The sequence below is a fragment of the Oryza glaberrima genome, chromosome 1 (assembly GCF_000147395.1).
Source record: "Oryza glaberrima chromosome 1, OglaRS2, whole genome shotgun sequence".
NCBI lineage: Eukaryota > Viridiplantae > Streptophyta > Magnoliopsida > Poales > Poaceae > Oryza > Oryza glaberrima.
The window spans coordinates 24,868,861-24,890,010 of record NC_068326.1 but is presented as its reverse complement, the minus strand read 5'-3'; the positions used below and the strand labels follow the sequence as shown (position 1 = coordinate 24,890,010).

The 21,150-nt window shown below is 42.2% G+C and overlaps 2 protein-coding genes and 1 pseudogene across 3 annotated transcripts; 2 read left to right on the top strand and 1 right to left on the bottom strand.

The window, feature by feature from the left end:
* The first annotated feature begins 457 nt into the window (after positions 1-457).
* On the top strand, positions 458-4,036 carry LOC127756698 (splicing factor U2af small subunit B-like; annotated as a pseudogene).
* Positions 4,037-9,104: 5,068 nt separating this feature from the next.
* On the top strand, positions 9,105-18,234 carry LOC127756685 (probable E3 ubiquitin-protein ligase ZFP1). Of its 2 annotated transcripts, none has more exons than XM_052282059.1 (6): positions 9,105-9,442; positions 13,934-14,835; positions 15,043-15,383; positions 16,746-16,844; positions 16,931-17,095; positions 17,775-18,234. In XM_052282059.1, the coding sequence occupies exons 2-6, from the start codon at positions 14,016-14,018 to the stop codon at positions 17,919-17,921; spliced, it is 1,572 nt and encodes a 523-aa protein (XP_052138019.1). In that variant the 5' UTR covers positions 9,105-9,442; positions 13,934-14,015; the 3' UTR covers positions 17,922-18,234. The 2 variants fall into 2 exon arrangements, with proteins under 2 accessions (XP_052138019.1, XP_052138011.1); XM_052282051.1 differs by having other exon boundaries at positions 15,040-15,383.
* A 336-nt stretch (positions 18,235-18,570) lies between these two features.
* Positions 18,571-20,112, bottom strand: LOC127756707 (ras-related protein RABA1f-like). The gene is made up of 2 exons (XM_052282082.1): positions 19,547-20,112; positions 18,571-19,145 (listed from the first exon to the last, which is right to left on the bottom strand). Exons 1-2 carry the CDS (start codon positions 19,789-19,791, stop codon positions 18,710-18,712), a joined length of 681 nt encoding a protein of 226 aa, XP_052138042.1. The 5' UTR covers positions 19,792-20,112; the 3' UTR covers positions 18,571-18,709.
* Between the last annotated feature and the right edge of the window lie 1,038 nt (positions 20,113-21,150).

Genomic DNA, 21,150 nt, shown 5'->3' with positions numbered 1-21,150 from the left:
GTTGTACTACGTGTTAGGTAAGGTACGGGGAGAGAGAGACGGAAAACACTAGCCCTCCATGCCACGATAAACTTATTTGTAAATTCATTTTTAGTACTTATTATATCGTAGTTCGTATGAAAATATATGATAAATGTATTTAGAGTAGATAAAAAGATAGATCATTATATCGAAATTTAATAAAGCAAATGTGTAGTAGTTTTTTCTGGTTTTATACTGTACGTGTGGAATGAGAGAAAAATAAACTTGTGTTTGGACATACTACGGTACAGGCGGCCGCGGCGTCGTGTGCCTTCTGCCTCGGCGGGCCGCGCTACGAGCGCTGCTTGTGGGCAATCCGGGCCCAACCCGATGACGTCACACATCTTTTTCGGCCCGACGGGTGAGACGCGAGGTGGGCCTCCTAAATGCGCGGCCCGCGATGAGGCCGCGAGTGCGCAGCCCGAGAAGTGGCCGAAAAGGCAACACGGGTTTGATCGATACCCAACTGCCTCCTCCCCTCCGCTCGGCGCTCGCCACCGAACCTCCTCCCCTTGCCCTCCTCGCGCCGCCGTAGGCAGGAGGGCCCTGGCCGGCGTGCTCGCTGTAGCTTCGCGCTCTGCTCGCTAAGCGGAGAGCGCATCCGCCAACGGCCTCCGTCGCAAGGTGCGTGCCTCCCCCCGGCGGAGGAAAACCCTAACCGCCTCTACAAAAGGTCTCGACCCTCTGTTTGGTTCGGCTCTCCTTTTGCAAATCTGCCGCTCGTTTTTTTAAGAGTTTAGACGTAGTCACACGTATGTAGCGGAGATGACGCGCTTGAGTAATCGCATGACGTCGATGGCGGAACTCTCGTTCGCGTTCCATCTCGTTGAACGTTTGAAGTCCTGGGGGGTTGCTATTAGGAACTTGAAGAAAAACTGAATCACATGTGATGGTCATAGCTGCAGCCTGCAGGATTCACCTCCTCCCCGGCCTGTTTGAGAGGAGGAAAAAACAGGAAGCGGAATGTGAGTTAAGAGCAGGGAGTCATGGGAGTTACAATTTTAGTCCCATTCTCTTGTTTGTTAGGAATTAGGAGAGAACGAGAGATGATAATTTCAGGGAAATGTAGTAGATATTAGATTTTTTAAGTTGTGTAGATTTCAGAATTTTACATCTCAATCTAAAGGGGGAATTCCATCCCGTTTCCAACCAGGCATTGGAAAGGAGTTTGCCCCCTTCAAACTCCCCATTCCGTATAGCTCTCACCCTCTATGTTAACTCCCATTTCCTTCTGATAGCTCGAATGAGTGTCTAGTGGGTTCGGGATTTTTAATAAATTTGTTTGTTTAATGCACATGTGAGTTTAGATGGGAATGGGGATGGAGAGTGTAGGTGTAAACCCCCACTATTTTAATACCTAGGACCAGGGGTGGGAGTTGGGATGGAATGGAAAAATCTCAGCTCTTCATCAGTATGATTTCCACATTAGTTCCCCATAGATCCCCATATCTCTAACTGTACAAGGGATTAAGAATAAAAAGCAAAGTCCCATGGCTAATCCCTTCAGCCGTGGAACTTCTTCATTTGATCAGGGAGGTTTAGTTTGTAGGACTACAAATTTCAACTGGTTCAACTGGCTAATATTGTGATAGTCATGTGGTTGGCATGATATCTATGCTTGCATCTGCAAGTTTATGGTTCTGATACTGACAGATGTGATATTAGAGTATACAAATAAACATGGCCATAAGTTATCTAATGTGTCTTATTTGCATCTTGTACAGAACAGTTCAATGTATTTATACATCTTGGAGTAGTGCTCCCTCTTACATTAAAGCATTCTATATAGTGGTATATTTATTCCTGGTTATTTTATTTGATTGGATTATAATTATTTTAACTGGTGTGCAGATTAGGTTTTAAAATGGCTGAAATAAAATTCTTTGTTGGACGGATGTAACAAGGCCTACCTGAGAAGGAAGTGTTCTTGTGCAAGGCGAAAAGTTGCTTTGTTTGTTTTACAGTTGCAGGAACAGAGACACTAACACTTTAGTGGGGAACAATATCTTGTTTATGCAGTTCAGCCTTTCAGGGGTTATCCTTTGATGTTAACTCTCTGAATTCAGTGTGCAGATTTAGGTTAACCGAGGGAACAGGGATTAGATAAATGCTCTTCACAGGATAAAACTTCAAGTCATAACCCTCAATGCAATTTTCTTTTATGTTTTTCTATGTCCTAATATTAACATTTTGAGTCAGTGTGCAGACTAGACAAATAAGAAAGCAGTTCGGATTAGTGTTTTCTTGCAAGAACATGAAATATTTTATATATTGCACTGCAGGCTTTAGTAGCTGCTCCTTTTTGGGGCGGATAACCTCAATGTTCAATTGAATGAGTAAAGTTAATGGATACCAATCTGCTGGTAGTGTTATGAGATAAATAACATGTATGAACATAGTTTGACTTAGTTGTCTGGTTTTTCATTTTGTAATTTGCCCTTGAACATGTGTTGTTACAATTTCAGTAAAATACATTGTCCAGGTTTCCCTAAAAAAGATGCAGAAAAGCGTACTTTGCATGACACAACAGGGACTATAACCATCCATGGATATTTTGTCTCTTCTGCTTGATCACTAGGCCCTGAAAAGCTTTGTTGCATCAGAATGCACCAAACAGCTCTGTCAATGTCTTGACAGATTTAGAACACTTACAAAGTTACTGGTTTAAGTTATATCACCTGTCAGTGTTCCATTTATTTTAAATCAGGGATGTGCAAACACAGCACTTTATCTTGACTATCTTAGTCGGTATGGTTTTTCTGAAGCTGATGGGCCACATGCTACTGTAAAAGATTATGAGCTTCAAGTATATGGGAACATTCCTGTTCTTGTTTTTTATGATATTGACCTCTTAACATTTTATCTGCAGGCTTTCAGTCAGGTTCGTTGATTTTGAATCATGGCAGAGCACTTAGCTTCAATATTTGGTACAGAGAAAGATAGGGTCAACTGCCCATTTTACTTCAAGATTGGGGCTTGCCGTCATGGGGATCGGTGCTCTCGTCTTCATAACAGGCCCACCATATCACCAACTGTTGTGTTTGCGAACATGTATCAGCGCCCTGATATGATCACGCCCGGGGTTGATGCTCAAGGCCAGCCGATAGATCCCCGCCAGATGCAGGAGCATTTTGAGGATTTCTATGAGGACATCTTTGAGGAACTAAGCAAGTTTGGTGAGATTGAGAACCTCAACGTCTGCGATAACCTTGCGGATCACATGATAGGCAATGTTTATGTCCAGTTCAGGGAGGAAGATCAGGCAGCTGCAGCTCACACTGCTCTCCAGGGCCGCTTCTACTCTGGGCGCCCGATAATTGTTGACTTTTCTCCTGTGACCGACTTCCGTGAAGCGACCTGCAGGCAGTATGAGGAGAATAGCTGCAACCGTGGTGGATACTGCAATTTCATGCATGTCAAACAGATTGGGACTTGGGAGGGATCTGAGGAAAAAACTCTTTGGCCATTACAGAAAGCCACAACGAGGCAGGAGCCGCAGCCCAAGCCCAAGCCCACGCCATAGGAGGGAGCGACATGATCGTGATGACTATCGAGGACGTGACGATTACCATGGTGGTGGTGGAAGGAGGGGTGGAAGCAACAGACATGAAAGGCATGATGGAGGAAGGTGTAGGCACGGTGGTAGCCCTCCAAGGCGTGCGAGGAGTCCAGTCAGGGAGAGCAGCGAGGAGCGCAGGGCCAAGATCGAACAGTGGAATCGTGAAAGGGACGAAAAGCAGGGGTGACCGGGTGAGTACCTGGAGGCTGGAGGGCAGAGTAACGCAAGCATTTTGTCCGTTTAATTCGTACTCCGGTGGAGTACGTGGTAACTTGTTCTGTAGTCGATGCTATATTTAATTTGTGTTTGACTCGGTAACTTGCAGATCGAGGATCCTTTTGTGAGGCTATTATACATTTCGAAATACTAAGCTATTCCCCTCCAAGTTTGCTTTAGCTCAGTTGCCTGTGTGTAGTTTCTTCCCCGGCTGTTCCAACCGCGAGCTTTTTCTGATGTTCTTTTTTATTTTGTTTCATTTTTTAAGGCCTGCTCGAAGTTGCTTCGCTGAGGAATTCTCGGCTGGTAATTTGACAAGCCCTCGATCGTGTTCTGCATGGTGCTCTACTGTCTTTGCCCGCGGCACACCGCACGCGAGAGGGGATGAACCGGGCAATGTTTGCACAGTATGACACGCTTCTCCTCGAGGATTCCACGGTGAGACCGACATGTCTCCGTGAGGTGAGCAAAAGCGGCCGCTGCTCTTGCAGCTTTGTCCCTCGCTCGCGCGCGCGCGCGATCGAACGGCCATGCGACGACTGACGAAGCGTCTTTTGCCATCATTCCGTGGCGCTGGTCGAGCATGCCACCGGCGGATGGCGCGGTACCGTCAAGCCGGGACGCGGGGGCGGGGGGGGGGGGGGGGGGGGGGGGGTGGTTGGGGGGGCGGGGGCATGCAGATGCATTTTCTCTTTTAATCTGCAGCAGCGGGGTCAGTCCCGTCCCGTGCGATGGAGACTATTCACCACTCGCGCAGCAAGCCAGCAAGTGCACGCCAGGAATAGTATCTTTGGCTGTGTTTAGATCTAAACTTTGGATCTAAGTTTTTAATTTTTCCTATCACATTAACATGTCATACATAACTTTTCAGTCACATCGTACCAATTTCAACCCAAACTTTCAACTTTGGAAGCAACTCAACACAGCCTTTGAGTATCAGAGACCAAGCACAAAAGAAGGACGGGTGGAAAATCACCAGCGTCAGAGCATGCATGAGAGTGGCATCACCCTATATCGCTGCATCTTTTACTGTACCAACCAGAATTTCTAGCATGGATTCTGCTTTGAATGTGGTCGTGGAAGATTCCCTTCAAAATAGTGGAAGACGAATAAAATGGGAGCGGATATCAGTCTAGTTCGTGGGCTTGTTCATCAATGCTGAATATGGCTCATATATATGGCTAGGTAGTTGGAGGACAAGAAGTCCTAATGACAAGGCTAAAAGGTCTGAGGTAAGCTAGTGACAGGGAACTAATTACTAATTAGAAAGATGAAATGGAAGGAGCTACTCTCTCTATCCCATTTTAAACGCAACCATAAGTTTTCGTGTCTAACTTTAATCATCTGTATTATTCGAAATTTTTTTATGATTAGTATTTTTATTATTATATTAGATGATAAAACATGAATAGAATTTTATGCGTGACTTATATTTTTATTTTTTTCGAAAAAATTTTAAATAAGATGGATGATCAAATTTGGATATGGAAACTAATGACTACCTTAGAATGAGACGGAGGGAGTATTACCTATATAATTCTATGCATAGAATGGTGGTAATAATAGAAAGAAACTTGTGAAAATAACACAAGGGAGTTTCTGCCCCTCCTTTTCCGGTTCCACATGCTAAGAAAAGGCTACTGCCGCCCAATTCTAAAGTGTCGTTGGATGATGAAGAAACATAGTTTATGATAATTATTTAAGGGCACAAATAAATAAATTAGATATTGTATAAAATTGAAAAATTAATTTTAAAATGTTCCTTGAGAAATATATATGAAGAAAGGTTTTGCTTGTGTAGGAGCTTGAGAAGTGTGCCTGCGGTGATACTTCATCCGTTAGCTTGGAAGAAAGGACTCTACCGGCCTGGACTGGGTGCAAAACATTCATCGCCATTGTAGCCGACTAGACTACGTGCCAATCCTAATGGTCAACATAATGTAAATATTGCCAAATCATGCTAGGATCATTTTCAGAGTCCATTTCTAAAATAAGTTTTTCCATGGGCTTATTTCATTAGTTTTAAAAAACAAAAGTACTTAAAAAAAATCCAGATTTTGGAAAAGGAAAACTACTACTGATGAGTAGTTTTAGCAAGAGATAGTGTAAGATATATTTTACTTCGAACTAGTTTATAGAGCACTAACCTTCTAAACTATATTTTCTGCTTATTTTACACCCAGATTGTTGAAATTGATTTACTTTACTACTACTGAACGTTGTTTCTCTCTCTTTTTATCTATATAAAAGTCATATATTATACTGAAATTGGGTAGGATGATAGAATATTAAAGTTTGATAGAATGATAGATACATTACAGCTTAAGTCTCAACATTTTTTAGATTTTTTTGTCATTGTTTATATAGGCTGGAAACACCTAATACTAATTTAAACATTGGTATTTTAGAGTTCAAGCAAATAGCCATGAAAAATTTGATGATTTTTTTTTTTGAATTTTGATGATGGTGTTATCTATGACTTCAAAAGGTTGCAACTCAAAATACAACTTATATAAAGAGAAAAAAAGAGAGAGAAATGTTATTAAGAGTAAAGTGAATCATTTTCAAGTAATTTAGAGTAAAATGAGAAAAAAAATACTTTGAGGGTTAAACTATCCAATGAAATGGTGCACTTAAAGTAGGGTATCTAAACCGTGTTTTTTCTATTACCTGGCTTGCTCGTATGTTGGAATTGTTGAAATGCAATGCTTTTTTATTTGTTTTTTTTGGGGGGGGGGGGGGGACAGCTTAATAGGATTATGATTTTTGTTGTAAATACTGCATAGCACTAGTCGGTGCATTATTACGCCCAAATCATACTGCATTTTGAACATTAACAATTTAAGCAAGTTCATGAGCTACTCTATTACACTTTCTTTTACAGTGCATCAGTCAAACTTCCTAGACAACGACATTGTTTTCTTTGTTTCGTATAGTAGGAATATCTCGACAGTCTTGCAATTATAGTGGCACAGTCTATCTTAAGTTCAACTAGCATCGGTACCCATTTAGTTGTAAATTTTAAACCTTTACATCATGCCATCTGTTGCCCGGTGAAAAAAACAGTGGACCATCAGTTCTACCTCCTCCAGCGTGCGCACCTTCTGATGAATCTCCATGAGCAGGGACGGATCCATAATAAGATTAGAGAGAGGACTATCTCCTTCTTTCTCCTTCAACCCCTACTCTTCCTCCTATCCCCTCTTTTCTACTATCAATGGTGATCCAGTGTGGGTGCTGGGGTGACTCGCGATTCAGCGGAGGATCACGAGTCTCCCCAACACCAACGCTTGATCCGCCTCTGCCATGAGGTGAGAACATATCCTGTGGAATTTCTGACCACAATCTTGATTGTACCTTTTCTATCTTCCGAGGAAAAGGCTCCATCCACCACATTGAGTTTCGCCCAGTTGTCCAGTGGAGATCGCCATGGAAAACATTGTACCTTCGTAATGCTATGTGCAGCCCTGCCAATACTTTCTCAGAGTGAAAAATAATTATTGGTGCTACCATTTAATTATATAAGTGAAAGACACATGACTGATACAATGAAAAATAATTTCAAGATTTACACTTCAGTATATTAGTGGTTCAAACCCCTAGACTGAGTAACAAATGACAGAATGCTTACACATTAATTTTTAAAATTAAATTGTAAAATTTAAAATTAGCCGCGGCATAAACAAGCGGCCCCCTCATTGGAAAAGCACGGAGGAAGGGAAAGGAGGTGACAGCGTACTATGTCTATAATGATATAATGATAGAATGTCATTTAGTCAGTAATCACGTGGGACTTGACAAGTTACAACCTGCAAGCACCAACTCTATAATTGGAAGAAGAAGAAGAACAAAACGTGCAAGATAACCTTTGTTTTCTATGTCTAAATTTTCGTTGCCAAATCTAATTTTAATAGCTTATACCTACATGCAAAATTAAGGTTGGTTTGAACAAAACTCTCCTTAAAGCCGAGATCTAACGTCACCTAAATTTCTCCCAAGCCGAGTATGCATCTAATTTAAAGCATGATAAATTTGTGCGGATGGCCGGATATTTTTGGTTTGAAACATAACTTGTGGCAAAAGTAGCCTCAGATTCGTACTTAAAAAAATGATGATTGAAAGCCCCGTTTAATTTTGTTTTTCCATTACACGAGGGATATATATATGCATACCACACAAAATAGATTAGGAGACCTCACCGAATTCGTACCAAATGCACAATTATGTGCAATAGTAAAATACATTCTTTTTATATAGTCAGTTACAACGCGCGCGCTCACCCCTATTAATGCAAATACATACACTCGATCCCTATGAAAACTTCGAAAGACTGGCTAGTATAGCTTGGGATTGAGATTGAGATTGATGAAAGTCACCAACCACATATTATGTTTTCCCCCTCCAACTGTAAGATATACATAGATGGCTATGCATACATGCAGGACATGTGAAGTAACAGATTTTAGATACAGTGGGAATAATCATATTGTTGTATAAGCTCTGTATCTATTTGTTAGTACGGTATAAAGAGATGCTTAAAAGAACCATGCTGTAGAATGAATTTTACTGTATGAATTTTTTTAAAAAAGAACAATCTACACCATAAAGAATGATCCCTAAAGTTGTATACACAATACAATTGCATTTATAGAAACAAAAGTAAGAGAGCTATAGATATCAAACAACCTGTGCAAATCGTGCGAGAAAATCCATTGGCTAGAAAACCGCGGTTGGAAAAGAATGCATGCCACCAATTAAACACGCCTATCTTGCCATATATTACTCACACAAAAATCCAATCTAACTTTTATAATGTGCAAGGTGCCAAACAGGGGACGCGGATTATCATCTTTTCTATTTCCTATTTTAGGTTAGCTCCCCTCTCTTAAACCGTTCCGATAAAAAGCACACAACTTCCTCAATTCCCATGCCAAATCGTTACTAACGTAATAAGAAGGCAAAAATAACTATATTAAGAGACGTGTCTGCTGGTGTGCACCTCTGTACATTTCACGTAATCAGGAAAACATATATTTTTAGACAAATAACAAATTATAAGCGTCCCTCCCTCCTCATCCTCTCCATGTCCTTCACATAGGGAGTCACGACACAAGGAGGGAAAAAAAAGAAAAAAAAAGAAAAGAAAAGAGAGTGATGCTTAGAAGGGAGAAGCGAGAGAAAAGATAAAAAGACCACAAAAGATATAGTATATCTTCAGGACAAACGGTAGAAAAGCAAGCAGACAACACACAGAGAGCCTCTTGCTTCTCTCCTCTCCTCCTACCGGCTACCTCTCCCTCCTCTTCATTCTCTCTCTAAAAAAAGGCAAAGAAAAGCTTGCCGTGCTTATAAATAAGCTTCCCCTTCTCTCCCCGTGCCGGCTCCTCCCCTCTCTCCCGATCCCCTTCCTCCACCTCCCCCCCCCACCCGCCGATCGCCCCCCGCGAGCTCGTCCCGTCGCGGCGGGCGATCGCTCCACCCACCCATCCACCTCCACCTTCCCGCGCGATTCCCCGAGAGGCGAGGCGAGGCGAGGCCGCGATAGCTCCGCTCCGCTCCCCGACCACCACGACGCGGCTGGCGGCGGATCCTCCACTCCACCCACCCACCCCGCTTCCGCCGATCGGATCGCGTGCTCCCCCCGAGGTGACGATCTGTGGGAATTTCCCTGTACCTGCTTGGATTGTTTTTTTTTTTTTGGGTTTCGATTGATTCGTTCGGGGCCCCGATTGCGTTGTGTCGGGGGTGAGTGGAGGGGAAGGAATTGGATTCGGGGGGGGGGGGGGGGGGGGCGGTGGCGTGCGATTTGAGTGCCCCCGTGACGAATTACGTTGGTAATTTTATGAAGGGGGCAGGGTGCGACCGTGAGGACATAGGAAGGGGGTTCGCGAGCATGAACATTTGGGCTAATTTTGGCCCGGATTGTGGGCGATTTCTGCTTTTCTGGTTAGTGGCTTTGCTCTGGAGTGTATCGGTTGCGCTTAATATGTTATGCTTTATCTGCATGTGCGTTTGGTTGGCGTTGAGAACTTTGATTAGAGTGGTATTTTTTGAGGTTTCGGTAAGCATTGTGGGGCTAAAGGGCATCTCTTATGTTTAGGTGAAACTACTAGGCCTCTTCCTTTTCTTTTCTTGGCCTTTACAAATGAAGCTGCATGGGCATACGATTAGTGCAGATAATTACCCTGAGAAATGTGGGGCTCCTATTCGTTCAAGTTGGGTGAGCCTGTGAGGTAAAAAGATTATGATAGCTCGAGCCATTCTTGGAGTTTGGGATATCATACCTTTTGAACTTCTTGTGTGGTTGGTAGTTGTTTGGTAGGTAGTTTTGCATTCTGTTGCTTTTTGCAAAGTTGTGTTAGTTGTTTCATGACTGAAATTCACAATTAGTGGATTAGGGGAATGAGGTTGTATACTTTTGAGATAATAGGATTAGATTGTTTTTTGGACAAAATTTGAGTTTTTTTTTAGTTAGCTGTTGGCATGGCAAGTGCTGTTTGAGGATTTTTGTTGACGACGTTATTACTAATTAGTTTGTGATAATTTTGACTCTGCTGATTATTTTATGATATGGTTGATTGTAAAGGATCTCTTAATTCAGGTTGCAGTATATTATTTTTTGCGAATTTTGTCAAAGAAACAATGGTTTTCTGTATGTTACATGGCAGATATGAATTTAGTTTGCAGTTCTGTTCAGTAATTTGCATGTTTTATGTGTTCATAAAGGTAAAAGTAATTAATTTTAATTGTGCCTATTTCAGTTCTTCCAACAGCTGAATATTTATATTTTCCTTTTGGTTCATGGTCTCTATTACTTCTCCTGTTTTTATTTTCAACCCAAGTAAAGATCAGTGCTGTCATTTGTATGTGCGAGAACCGTTGTACATTAGCTAATGGCACTTAGGTGACATTGTTATTCCAAGGCTCAAAGTTGCTCCCTACAGTTGTTTAAGCTGGTAGCTTGGCATGTATGTACATTTTTAAAAAATCTGTATTACTTGCACATCTCTCTACTGCGTATCACGATTAATTTAGCTTCATCTCTCGAATAGCGTGTGATTTTAACTCGAAAGTTTAAATTTCCATTTACTCATCAAACTTGTATGGAGAAATAACCGTGTGTCCACCTGTTCTTTTTCTAGGATGCACTTTTTGATGAGACCGAATTTACTTTTGGAAAAGTCGAAATCTTCAATACTATGCATAGTTGCTTTAAATTTAGTAATGATCTGGGAAACCAATTAAAAACAATATTTTTTAAGAAAGAAAATAAAGGTGGGATGCAAGGAAAATCCAAAAGGTAGGTCGAGATAAGATACAAGGGATTGTATTTGTGACATGTGGAGGATGAAAGGAGAGGTTGATTGGTGACGTGTCTTGGTGGTATCTGCTCTGACCATAGGTCTGTCGTTGATAATACGAATGTTTGGTGTACTTTATTGAGTAAAAGCTAGCACTTAGTTGTCCCCTAGGTGGACTACATGTCCTAGAGCCTTCAGGAGTGTGGTCACAGCTATTGTTAGCAATCCACTGTTCATGCATAAAAAATGTCATTAACCTTATCTCAGATGGAAATCCTTGTATAGTAATTGAATGCAAGAGGCGTGTGCATGGTTGTCATATTTCACTTTTGGTAATACTGCTTACACACTTCTTCTTTGCTGAGGAATAAAAACTTACTAAGAGGTGCAATTGAGGATACAGATTGATTATTTTGTATAAGTAACTGCATCCTTAAACTTCACCCTGCTCTTGTTATGGTAACATGTTGACTATTTGATATTTCTTGTTTCACCTATGTGTATTTCATCAATTTCTGTTTGGAAGTAATAGCATTATGTTGACAAAAGATGTTTCTATCCAATAGTGAAATCCTCTTTTTTATTAACCTCTTTTGCAATAACAGTTGGAGTATGGGAGAATAGTGCTAGATTGAAGACTTCTTGGCAAATTATAGTTGAACCTTGCAAGCCTTTGCAGAAGTTAGTCATACCAATTGCTTGGAGTAGGAAATGGGGCTTCTTTGTTATGCAACTCAATCTTCTTCAAGTGTGGACCATTAGTTGATTTGTGCCCTAGCTCTGCCACTGCTTGTAGGGCAAAGGTTGAGCATTTAGTTCATATATTGCCATAACCAGATGCTCTCAAGTATGTAGTTGATGTGCAATACCTTCAGCTCATAAAATGCAGTTATAGAACCTTAACTAGTGGCATTCATTTTTAACAATACGCAACTTCAATAATACAAACCCTACTTTGAGCGTTTTAATGGATGATACTACTAGTTCTGGATCAAATTGGCTAGATGTTTGTTTCACTGTTCAAGATATTTTTAATAACCTGCTTGCAGTATCACAGATAGACAAACTTAGGCTTATTTCGGAGCTGCTTGGCTGAGCTGCGGAAAACACAGCGGGTGATTATTAGTGCATAATGAACTAAGTATTAATTATTGCTCCCTCCATCCCAAATTATAAGGCTCAAACACTCCTATCGCAATTACCAAGAATGAATTTAATCACCTCCTCGATTGGATCACATCCATACATGCAAGCAGTGTGATTGGAGGGCTTGATGGTAGCTGATTTAAAACAAACCAAATATAAAGGACCAAGAGGTGCTAGTTAATGCATTCATGCATGCCTTATATTTTGAGACATGAGAAAAAAAGTGGTTGTGCCTTATAGTTTGGGATGGAGGGAGTATAAATTTTAAAAAATGGATTTATTTGATTTGTTAAAGAAACTTCTATATAGACTTATTTTTTTTTTAAAAAAACATGCACCATTTAGCAGTTTGGGAAGTATGATCACACTAAACGAGGGAGTAGCTCACTCCAACAGTCGGGAAGAACAGGGGCTTAGAGAAGCAGTGACATGTCTTATTTAATACATGTATTTATCTGTGGAAGTTTAGCAGCCTACTGTGAGCATACGCAATCTTTAGTACCTCCTGTAGACTGTAGTTATTGTTAATCTCACAAAGCTTATTCTAACATTCTAAAATTATGCATGCTAATTATCTCTTCACCCTGTGGTTTCACGGGTGATAAGCAGAACTATACAAAGTTTATATGCACACATGCACACCCCTTTCAAAGTTTCATACCTATAAATTCATTGTGACAGAAAGGGTCTTAAGTGAAACATCACACGAGGTGGGAACAGTGGTAGATGATAACTAGAAAGATAAGGGAGGGCCAGATAATGAACAAAATTAACAGTGTTTAGAGAGTATTCTCTTTTGGTACATATCTTCTAGTTGCAGTGTCATACACTTGATTCTTCCTAGGTTCTCTAACTTGTCCTAAATTAGCAGTATTTCGCAAAAGATAAGAGAAGGCATACCCGAACAGAAAGCTCTACAGAAGGTCATTAATGCATAAGTGGATGATTAAGCATTAAAACATAATAAATCGAGAAGTCAGTAGGAAACTCCCCAACTATCATCCTAAAAAAACATAAGTTAAGAAGTGCCACATATAGGTATTAATGTTCACAACCCTGGTGCTTGTTATGCTACCAACATGTTATATGGTTTTGTATTTTTCTCCTTCCTCAAAAGCATCCCATCTCTTTATGCAATTCTATGTTATGTTTTGCTTTGCCTTTTCTCTGAAGGTGGTCCATTTCTTAAACTCCACCTTGCACCTGCTCTTTCTTTCCTTTTTTTTTTCTTCAAAGCTAACTACCTAATACCATTGCATCCAGGAATTCAGCTGGGATCTGGACGAAATCCTTTTAAAAGCTTGCTCTTTTTAACGTCTTTATTCAGTATTGTTCTCTTGTGTAGATTGTGGTATAGCTCCCTCCCTAAACATGTCAATTTATCAGTTGATGGTTCCCGAACCATGAACCACCACATGTGTAGGATTAAACTTGTGCTGTTGACCTAGCTAGAACCCTATAATTTAGGGACAATGGCTCATCTCTTGTTACCTATATATATCTAGTTATTATGTTTCTCTGAATCAACTTTCATCAGAACCACTCCTCTTTGTCGTTGCAATATTGACCTTTTGTTTATCAATATGCAAGTCTACTACCATGTAAATTGCCAAGTTCTACATGTGTCACATTATGCATCACATAGCGATTACAATAACTTAACATTTGTTTTTCTTAATCTGATTTTCAGGTAGAGGTGATGATAAATCATAGTTAGTGACTTAGCTTGCAGCAGTTCTTTCTTGCAGCTAAGACAAATAATAATTGGCGTTATGGCATATAGAAATACGGTATGCACTCCCCAAGTAATTGATCTAGAAACTGAACAAGGGCACTCTCATATTCATTCTGAAAGTTTTAATCGCACTGGGAATGATTCATCCAACCAAGGTGCACAACATGCTGTCAGAGGGGTAGGAAATGCTACAAACATTGGTCTATCTGATATGCGAAGTTACTATGATGTGGGCATGAACCATCCACATCAACCTGTTCATAACTTGCCTCCAAATTTAGGAGTTGATTCAGGTTTTGTCTTCCCATCCAGTATGTACAACCCCTGCATGTCGACAACATCTATGAACCAATATGTTTCTCACACTCAGAGCTTCGGATTGCCATCAAACCAAGTTGTTCTAGGAAGCATGGATGAAGGTAGCAGAAATGAAAATGCTGGTGAAAGTGCTAGAGGATTCATTAAAAGGAAAAATGCTGCAGTTGCAGGAAGTTACCACTGTGCTAATGGATTTGCAAGTTCAAGCTCTTCTCATGCATCTCTGAATCCTACACATAGGCCATGGGATCCTTCTTTTGAGTCAAATGTTTTGCCTAACACTGCATCATATAACCCATCAGAGTACCATAGCCAGACCAGTTGGCCATCTATGGAAGGATCTTCCATTCCCGGTAATGGCTTTAACTTGATGGGTGCTCACCCAGAATCAGCACAGCATGGTAATTATGCATTTCCAACTAGTCACATCAGCCAGTGCTTTCAACCTACTAGCAATACATGGATTTCCCAGTCTGCAAATGGTATTGCTGATGGAATTCCACAGTGGGAATATGTCAATGGAATGAATAATGCTCCAGGTAACTTTTCGTTTGATCCTTAGATCGTCATCAATTTATTTCCTTCTTTCTAATGACTTGAATAGTTGTTCAATGTGCCTTGATGTCTGGACTAGTGGTTTAGCTTGCATGGTAAGAGTGGCGAAAATTTCAAAAAATGTCTCCACCTACAGAATGAACTTATGTGTTCACACTAGGAGTAATTGGAAACCTTTATGCTTTCAGCAGGCAGATTTTCCCGTTCAGGTATGACAGAAACAGTGAATGGAAGCTTCCGTGAATATCAGAATGGCCCTTCAACCTTATGTCGAGGACCTTTACCCTATTTTCATCAGCATGCTGGCATGCATGCTCATAATCTGCTTGATCATACACAAGTGCAAGCTCCTTACCAACAATGCCACAATAATCCTGTCTTACATGGTGTAAATCATTCTGGCAACCGGTTCCATTTGGGTCCAAGGATTCCAGTTCTTTTCTCTAATTCTGAACGTACTTTTGGGCCTCCACATCATCCACTCTTGGCAAATCCAGTGAACCACAGAAATATACGAATCCTGCCACCTGAGGTTAGTTTGTACTTCACTTTGTGTCCCTATGATTTGCGATGTGCAATAATTATTTGGGTTGCTGGCTGTTTGACTTATTTGACAATTTTATCTGTGTAGTGAGCTCTCTTCCTGTTAGGGGAAAGTTTGAGACTCTTGTAGCAATTTGGCATATGAACCTGTACATTACTTCTTAAATGCCTTTGATGTGCTAACATCTATATTTTCACAAAACTACATACTTCAAATGAAGAAGATCAACCTTATACTTTCAAACTATTTCACGAAACTACTTCGTTAGTTCGCATTCTCTTTTAAAGTGTAGTTTTCTGAAATGCCATTCTTTGGTAGTTTTTGCATTAGTACTAGTAGTATAGTTTTATGATATCCACAGTCCACTTGACTCTAGCTCAATCTGCATTACATCCCTCAAATATCTGGTTTGTCGAAAAAATACCCCTGAACAATGAAACTGGACATTTTACACCGAAACCGGTGAAAATACCCCCCCCCCCCCTGGGCGTGAAAGGCAATTCAACCCGGTTTTTATTGGTGGTTTTCATGATTTTAATATCCAAATAGTACCCTTTACTTGTATGCCACCTAGTTAGCAAGAGATGTAAAAAGTTGAATCGAAGTAAAAAAAAATGATGTGAATATCATGAAAACCACTATTAAAACCAGGTTATATTGTTCTTTTTTTTTTGTGGGGGGGGGGGGGGGATGGTATTTTGATCGATTTCGATCGTTACAGGGGTGTTAAAAATGTCCGGTTTCATAGTTGAGGGTATCTTTTAGACAAACCTGATAATATTGAGGGGTGTAATATGTTCACCTCTTTGTTATTGATTATTACTCAATCTACAGATATTGTTCTTTTACTTTCCACGAGCACTGGTGCAGGACTTTGACTAATTTTTGTCTTAATATACTGTCAATAATAATAAAACCATATTGTTTGGATCCCGGTGCGGCCTATATTTATATAGTGAATGTGATCTATTGAACCACTTAAGGAGTGTATGTTAGATAAGTTGAATTTTTTTTATACATGTATGTTTGTATGCTTAAGGGTTAGGTTTTTTGTTTTTTGTTTTTTTTTTTTACTGAGACAGTGGTTTTCAGCATTTACAGACATCACATTATCTATGTTAATGCATTTCTAGTCAAAGGAAACAGTACTTGTATATTTTTCATTTTATCTGCATGTTGAATTACTTCCTGTTTCCTGCTGCCATTAGTCCATTTGTTGGGAATTAAGACATATTTGCCCTTGGTTCAGTCTGTTCATATTGCAGTAGAATGTAGGTCACGTTAAACACCTTGCTCTTCAATTCTATATCACACACTCAAAATTGATATATTTTTTCTTCGGTGCTGCAGCATGCTACAATAATGGATTTTTCAAGATTGTATGAAGTGTCAAATGTTGTAGATGAGCATAGAGATATGCGGCTAGATATAGACAGCATGACATATGAGGTATGGATCCCAGCTTATTTAGGTCACCTTTTTTTAGTTGTCCACAGCAGGCCTTATCTGATCTATTCTTTTTATTTGCATTACAGGAGCTTTTAGCATTAGAAGAGCAGATTGGAGATGTAAATACTGGTCTGGCAAAAAGCTACATTGTAGAGAAATTGAAGACTAGCTTATTTGTGCCAGGATCATCCTGCATGTCTAATAAGTCTTCTGAATCTTCCATGGAGAATGATGCTTGCATAATATGCCAGGTCCTTCTCTTTCACTATTATTTTCAGATTAGTTTTGAAATATAATAGCTTATGCATTTCCTGGGACAACTAAACATGCTTGCATAATATGCCAGGTCCTTCTCTCACTATTATTTTCAGATTAGTTTTGAAATATAATAGCTTATGCATTTCCTGGGACAACTAAACCTAGCTTTCGAACGGTCTGGACTTTACACTTTTGGATCCGAAGTTATGGTTAAAGCTTGCAGTGTGGAATTGGCTAGTGTTATATCATAGTAATATGCAACGTTCCATTTTATCACCCACAAAGTATGGTTCCAACAGGTGGGAAAACTTACAAGAGAATTGGTTTATGTAAGATGTACTATGATTTCTAAGTATGTGCAGTGTAAATTAGTATTTGCAAAGGTGGACAGGTCCACGGTGCTCAAATTGTATAAAGTTACTTGAGAGTACGTCTTGGTAAATATCATTCATGATTTCTTGTCAGGCGCTTAAGGAATTTGAATGGGTGTTAAGAGGGACAAGTGTGGGTTGCTAAAACAAGCCATAAGTTCCAATTGGGCTTAGAAAAACAAATACTATTGCACTGGTTCCTTATCTGCATTATCAGATTATGTAGTTTTCTCATCCACCAACATTTAGTCTAGTCAAATTGACATATCCTTGTTCTAAAAATCTTTTCTTGGTATTGCAGGAAGAGTATCAGGTTAAAGAATGCATTGGAACCCTTGACTGTGGCCACAGGTACCACGAAGATTGCATAAAACAATGGTTGATGGTAAAGAATTTATGCCCCATCTGCAAGACGACAGCTTTGTCAACCGGAAGAAGAAGTGGATAACGAACAGGAATAATCTTATTAGTTATTTACTTCGGACAAATATTCAGCTCAATTTTGTATATAAGAAACGGTAGACCATTCTGCTACCTGTATTTGTTGCTCACTTTGTTGTGATCCGGGAGTAACTCAGCTTCCTAAACTGTACAGCCATAACATTGATCATTTTCTTCGGTGTAGAATATTTTAAATTACTCAGTTCGCCCCCATCTGTATCATAAGGCGGACCGACAAAAAAACTCACAATGTCATTTCTAGGCAAACATTGTATCTACCATCAGATTAAAAATCAGAACAGAACATGTGCTCTTCTGTACATTTTGTTTTCTCCTAATTCCGTAACTCGGGAGGACCAAAAAGATTCTTATGGTCGTCGGAGCGTGATTGCATCGATTCGCCTTTTGTTTGTTTATGCATTGTTCGCCCCAAATTATCTGTCGCACGTCCATTTGATTGCCTTGATTCGTCTTTTGATTGTTTATGCATCGTTCGTCACAAATTATCATCCGTCGCACGTCTATCTGGGTGGCATATCTCGAAACGCCACGGCTTATATCAAAATTTGGGCAAATTATCTGTCGAGCTTGAATTAGTCTCTCATTTCTCTCCGGTCCCAAAATGCATGTCGCTATCTCTGATCAACGAATACACGTCTTCAAAATGCAACCTTTTGATCCCAATTCTCAAGTTTGTAGTATCAATCAGCAGTGACGAAAACACACGGTATGAACAAAGCTGTGAACGGTGGCAATTTGCATAGCTCGACGACGATGAGTTTGAGCGAGTCAAAGTCAAGACGAGCAGCACCCTGAGCTGTTCACGGGGGTGACGGCGTCATCCTTGGCGCTGACGTCGATGGTCCGCCCCCGGGGCGGCGCGGCGGGGTCGTCGCCGATGTCGAGCGCGTTCCGGCTGACGACGCGGTAGATCTGCGCGAGCACCTCGGTGAAGGCGCCCTCCACGTTGGTGGCCTCCAGCGCCGACGTCTCCATGGAGAAGGTCCCGTGCGCCTCGGCGAACGCCCTGGCGTCCTCCGCGGGGACGGCGCGGAGGTGGCGCAGGTCGGCCTTGTTGCCCACGAGCATGACGACGATGTTGGCGTCCGTGTGGTCGCGGAGCTCCTTGAGCCACCGCTCCGCGTTCTCGAACGTGATGCGGCGCGTCACGTCGTACACCACCAGCGCGCCCACCGCGCCGCGGTAGTAGGCGCTCGTGATGGCGCGGTACCTGGGGGGGGGGGGGGGGGGGGGGAAGCCAACGAGGTCAATCCAAATATCAAAGGGATATCCAATCCAATCCATTGCGCAAAAGTGAAGCATAGCGAGTTGAACACGTAAAGGTTTTTGTGGAAATGCGCAAGAGAAGCCATGCGTGTGATTTTGCTCACTGGAGCACATGAATCGTTCTACCAATGATGGACTAAATGGAGTCGTTGATTGAAAATGGAGTTGTGCTACTAGAAATCACCAATCAATCTACTAGTAGCGAAAACGAGAGAACAGAAGCAGGGATGATGGTCACAATCTACAAGTAGCGAAATCGAGAGAGCAGAAGCAGGGGAAGATGGTGAATATAGCCAAGCTACAGATGAGATTGGAGACGATGGAAGCAGAGCAAAGTAATGGTACCTCTCTTGGCCGGCGGTGTCCCAGATCTGGGCCTTGACGAGCCTGTCGTCGACGCGGACGGTCTTGGTGGCGAACTCGACGCCGATGGTGGACCTGGTCTCCAGGCTGAACTCGTCCCGCGCGAACCGCGACAGCAGGTTCGACTTCCCCACGCCGCTGTCCCCGATCAGCACCACCTTGAACAGGTAGTCGTACTCCTCCTCCGCCCTGTACCCCGCCGCCGCCGCCGCCGCCGCCGCCGCCATCCCCCCCTCCTCTCGAGCCTCGACTACGTGCAAGCCCGCAACCCACCGATCCGCCGATTCGCTCCGCCTCCCCCGCGCGTTGAGCTGGATGCAGCGAGCGAGCGCACCGCTTCCCTTCAATTATACCCACGCGGCTCGGCGCGGCGCGGCGCGTTCTCTCTTCTTTTCGGGCGAGGTTGCTTTGGATTTTTGGGGGGAAAAAGGAAAAGAAAGGCGTGTGGAGTGTGGTCGCGTGGCGCGGTGCGGACGAGGTCGCCGCGGTTAGCTGCGGGTTGTTGCGCCCCGCGTCGCGCTGCTCTGTCTTTGGTTTGGTCGTATTATTATCGGGCGGTGCGAGGCTGCAACGATGTGTGTGTGTGGATTGGCACGACGGGTTGGGTGATAAGGTGGAGAACGAGAGCGGGCGAGCCGTGAGCCGGTGGCGATTTTGACGTGAGACGGTTTTGGTGGCGTTGTCCGGGTCTTGGTTTCGTCTTGCTGACCGGGGCAAAACGCATGTGTCACCCGGACCGGTCGTTTGGTTTTCAGTTCGCAAGCGAATGACGAGCAAGGGTCCGGTGTGTCTATCAGTGCACACATTTCTGAATATTTTTGAGGGGGGGAGATGACTGCGCTCGCTGCGGTCGTGACGACCGCGGGCGTACGTAACAGCGTGAACACGGACGTCTGAGCCTCTGAGGAAAAGAGGATCACGTAAATCCTCCACAAGGTTGAGCAAACGCCGCATCAGGCATCACTCCCAAGTCCATAAAACAACGGGTTCGACATGTAGCTGCTCTTCCCAAGGAGTACCGATGTCGATGTACGAGTAATTGTGGAAAGCGAGCTGGGCCTCAGCGAGGTGCTTGCCGGTTACTGCGTCCGTGTCTCTCAACCGAAGCCGCTACCGATGGGCTGAAACCATCATAAAAGCAATAAGTTCAATTTAGATCCCTTCAGTTGTCACTGAGTCTGAAATTCGTCCCTGGATAGAAATACGGGGTATTACCCATCCCCCAACTCACAATATAACTTTAGTTCGTCGGTAGTATAGTGGACTGTTTTCACTAACGTGGTAAGTGGGACCTACATATCATCGGCCACATCTTCTCCCTCCTCTCCCACCAGGGGCGGAGCTAGTATATGTTAGGGGGTGCCCAAGAACCCGGTCAAAAATTTTATTTAGCTATACTTCATCTATTTTCACCATGTATGCACCCCCTCAATACAAACTTAGGCACCCACATCAGCTTAAACTCGATATAAAGTAGAGTAAATTAAGCAAGTGGCACCACCCTCTATTTCGCTCTAGCTCCGCCCCTGTCTCCCACCTCGCTTCCTCACTCTGACACTCTTCCCATCTTTAGGGCGATGCGCATT

Excerpts from the sequence above, each read along its gene's own strand:
- LOC127756685 (XM_052282051.1), top strand. The coding sequence starts at position 14,016 with ATGGCATATAGAAATACGGTATGCACTCCCCAAGTAATTGATCTAGAA. Across the intron at positions 15,384-16,745 it reads TACGAATCCTGCCACCTGAG|CATGCTACAATAATGGATTT; the intron begins GTTAGTTTGTAC and ends TCGGTGCTGCAG. Across the intron at positions 16,845-16,930 it reads TAGACAGCATGACATATGAG|GAGCTTTTAGCATTAGAAGA; the intron begins GTATGGATCCCA and ends TTTGCATTACAG.
- LOC127756707 (XM_052282082.1), bottom strand. The coding sequence starts at position 19,791 with ATGGCGGCGGCGGCGGCGGCGGCGGCGGCGGGGTACAGGGCGGAGGAG. Across the intron at positions 19,146-19,546 it reads GACACCGCCGGCCAAGAGAG|GTACCGCGCCATCACGAGCG; the intron begins GTACCATTACTT and ends CCCCCCCCCCAG.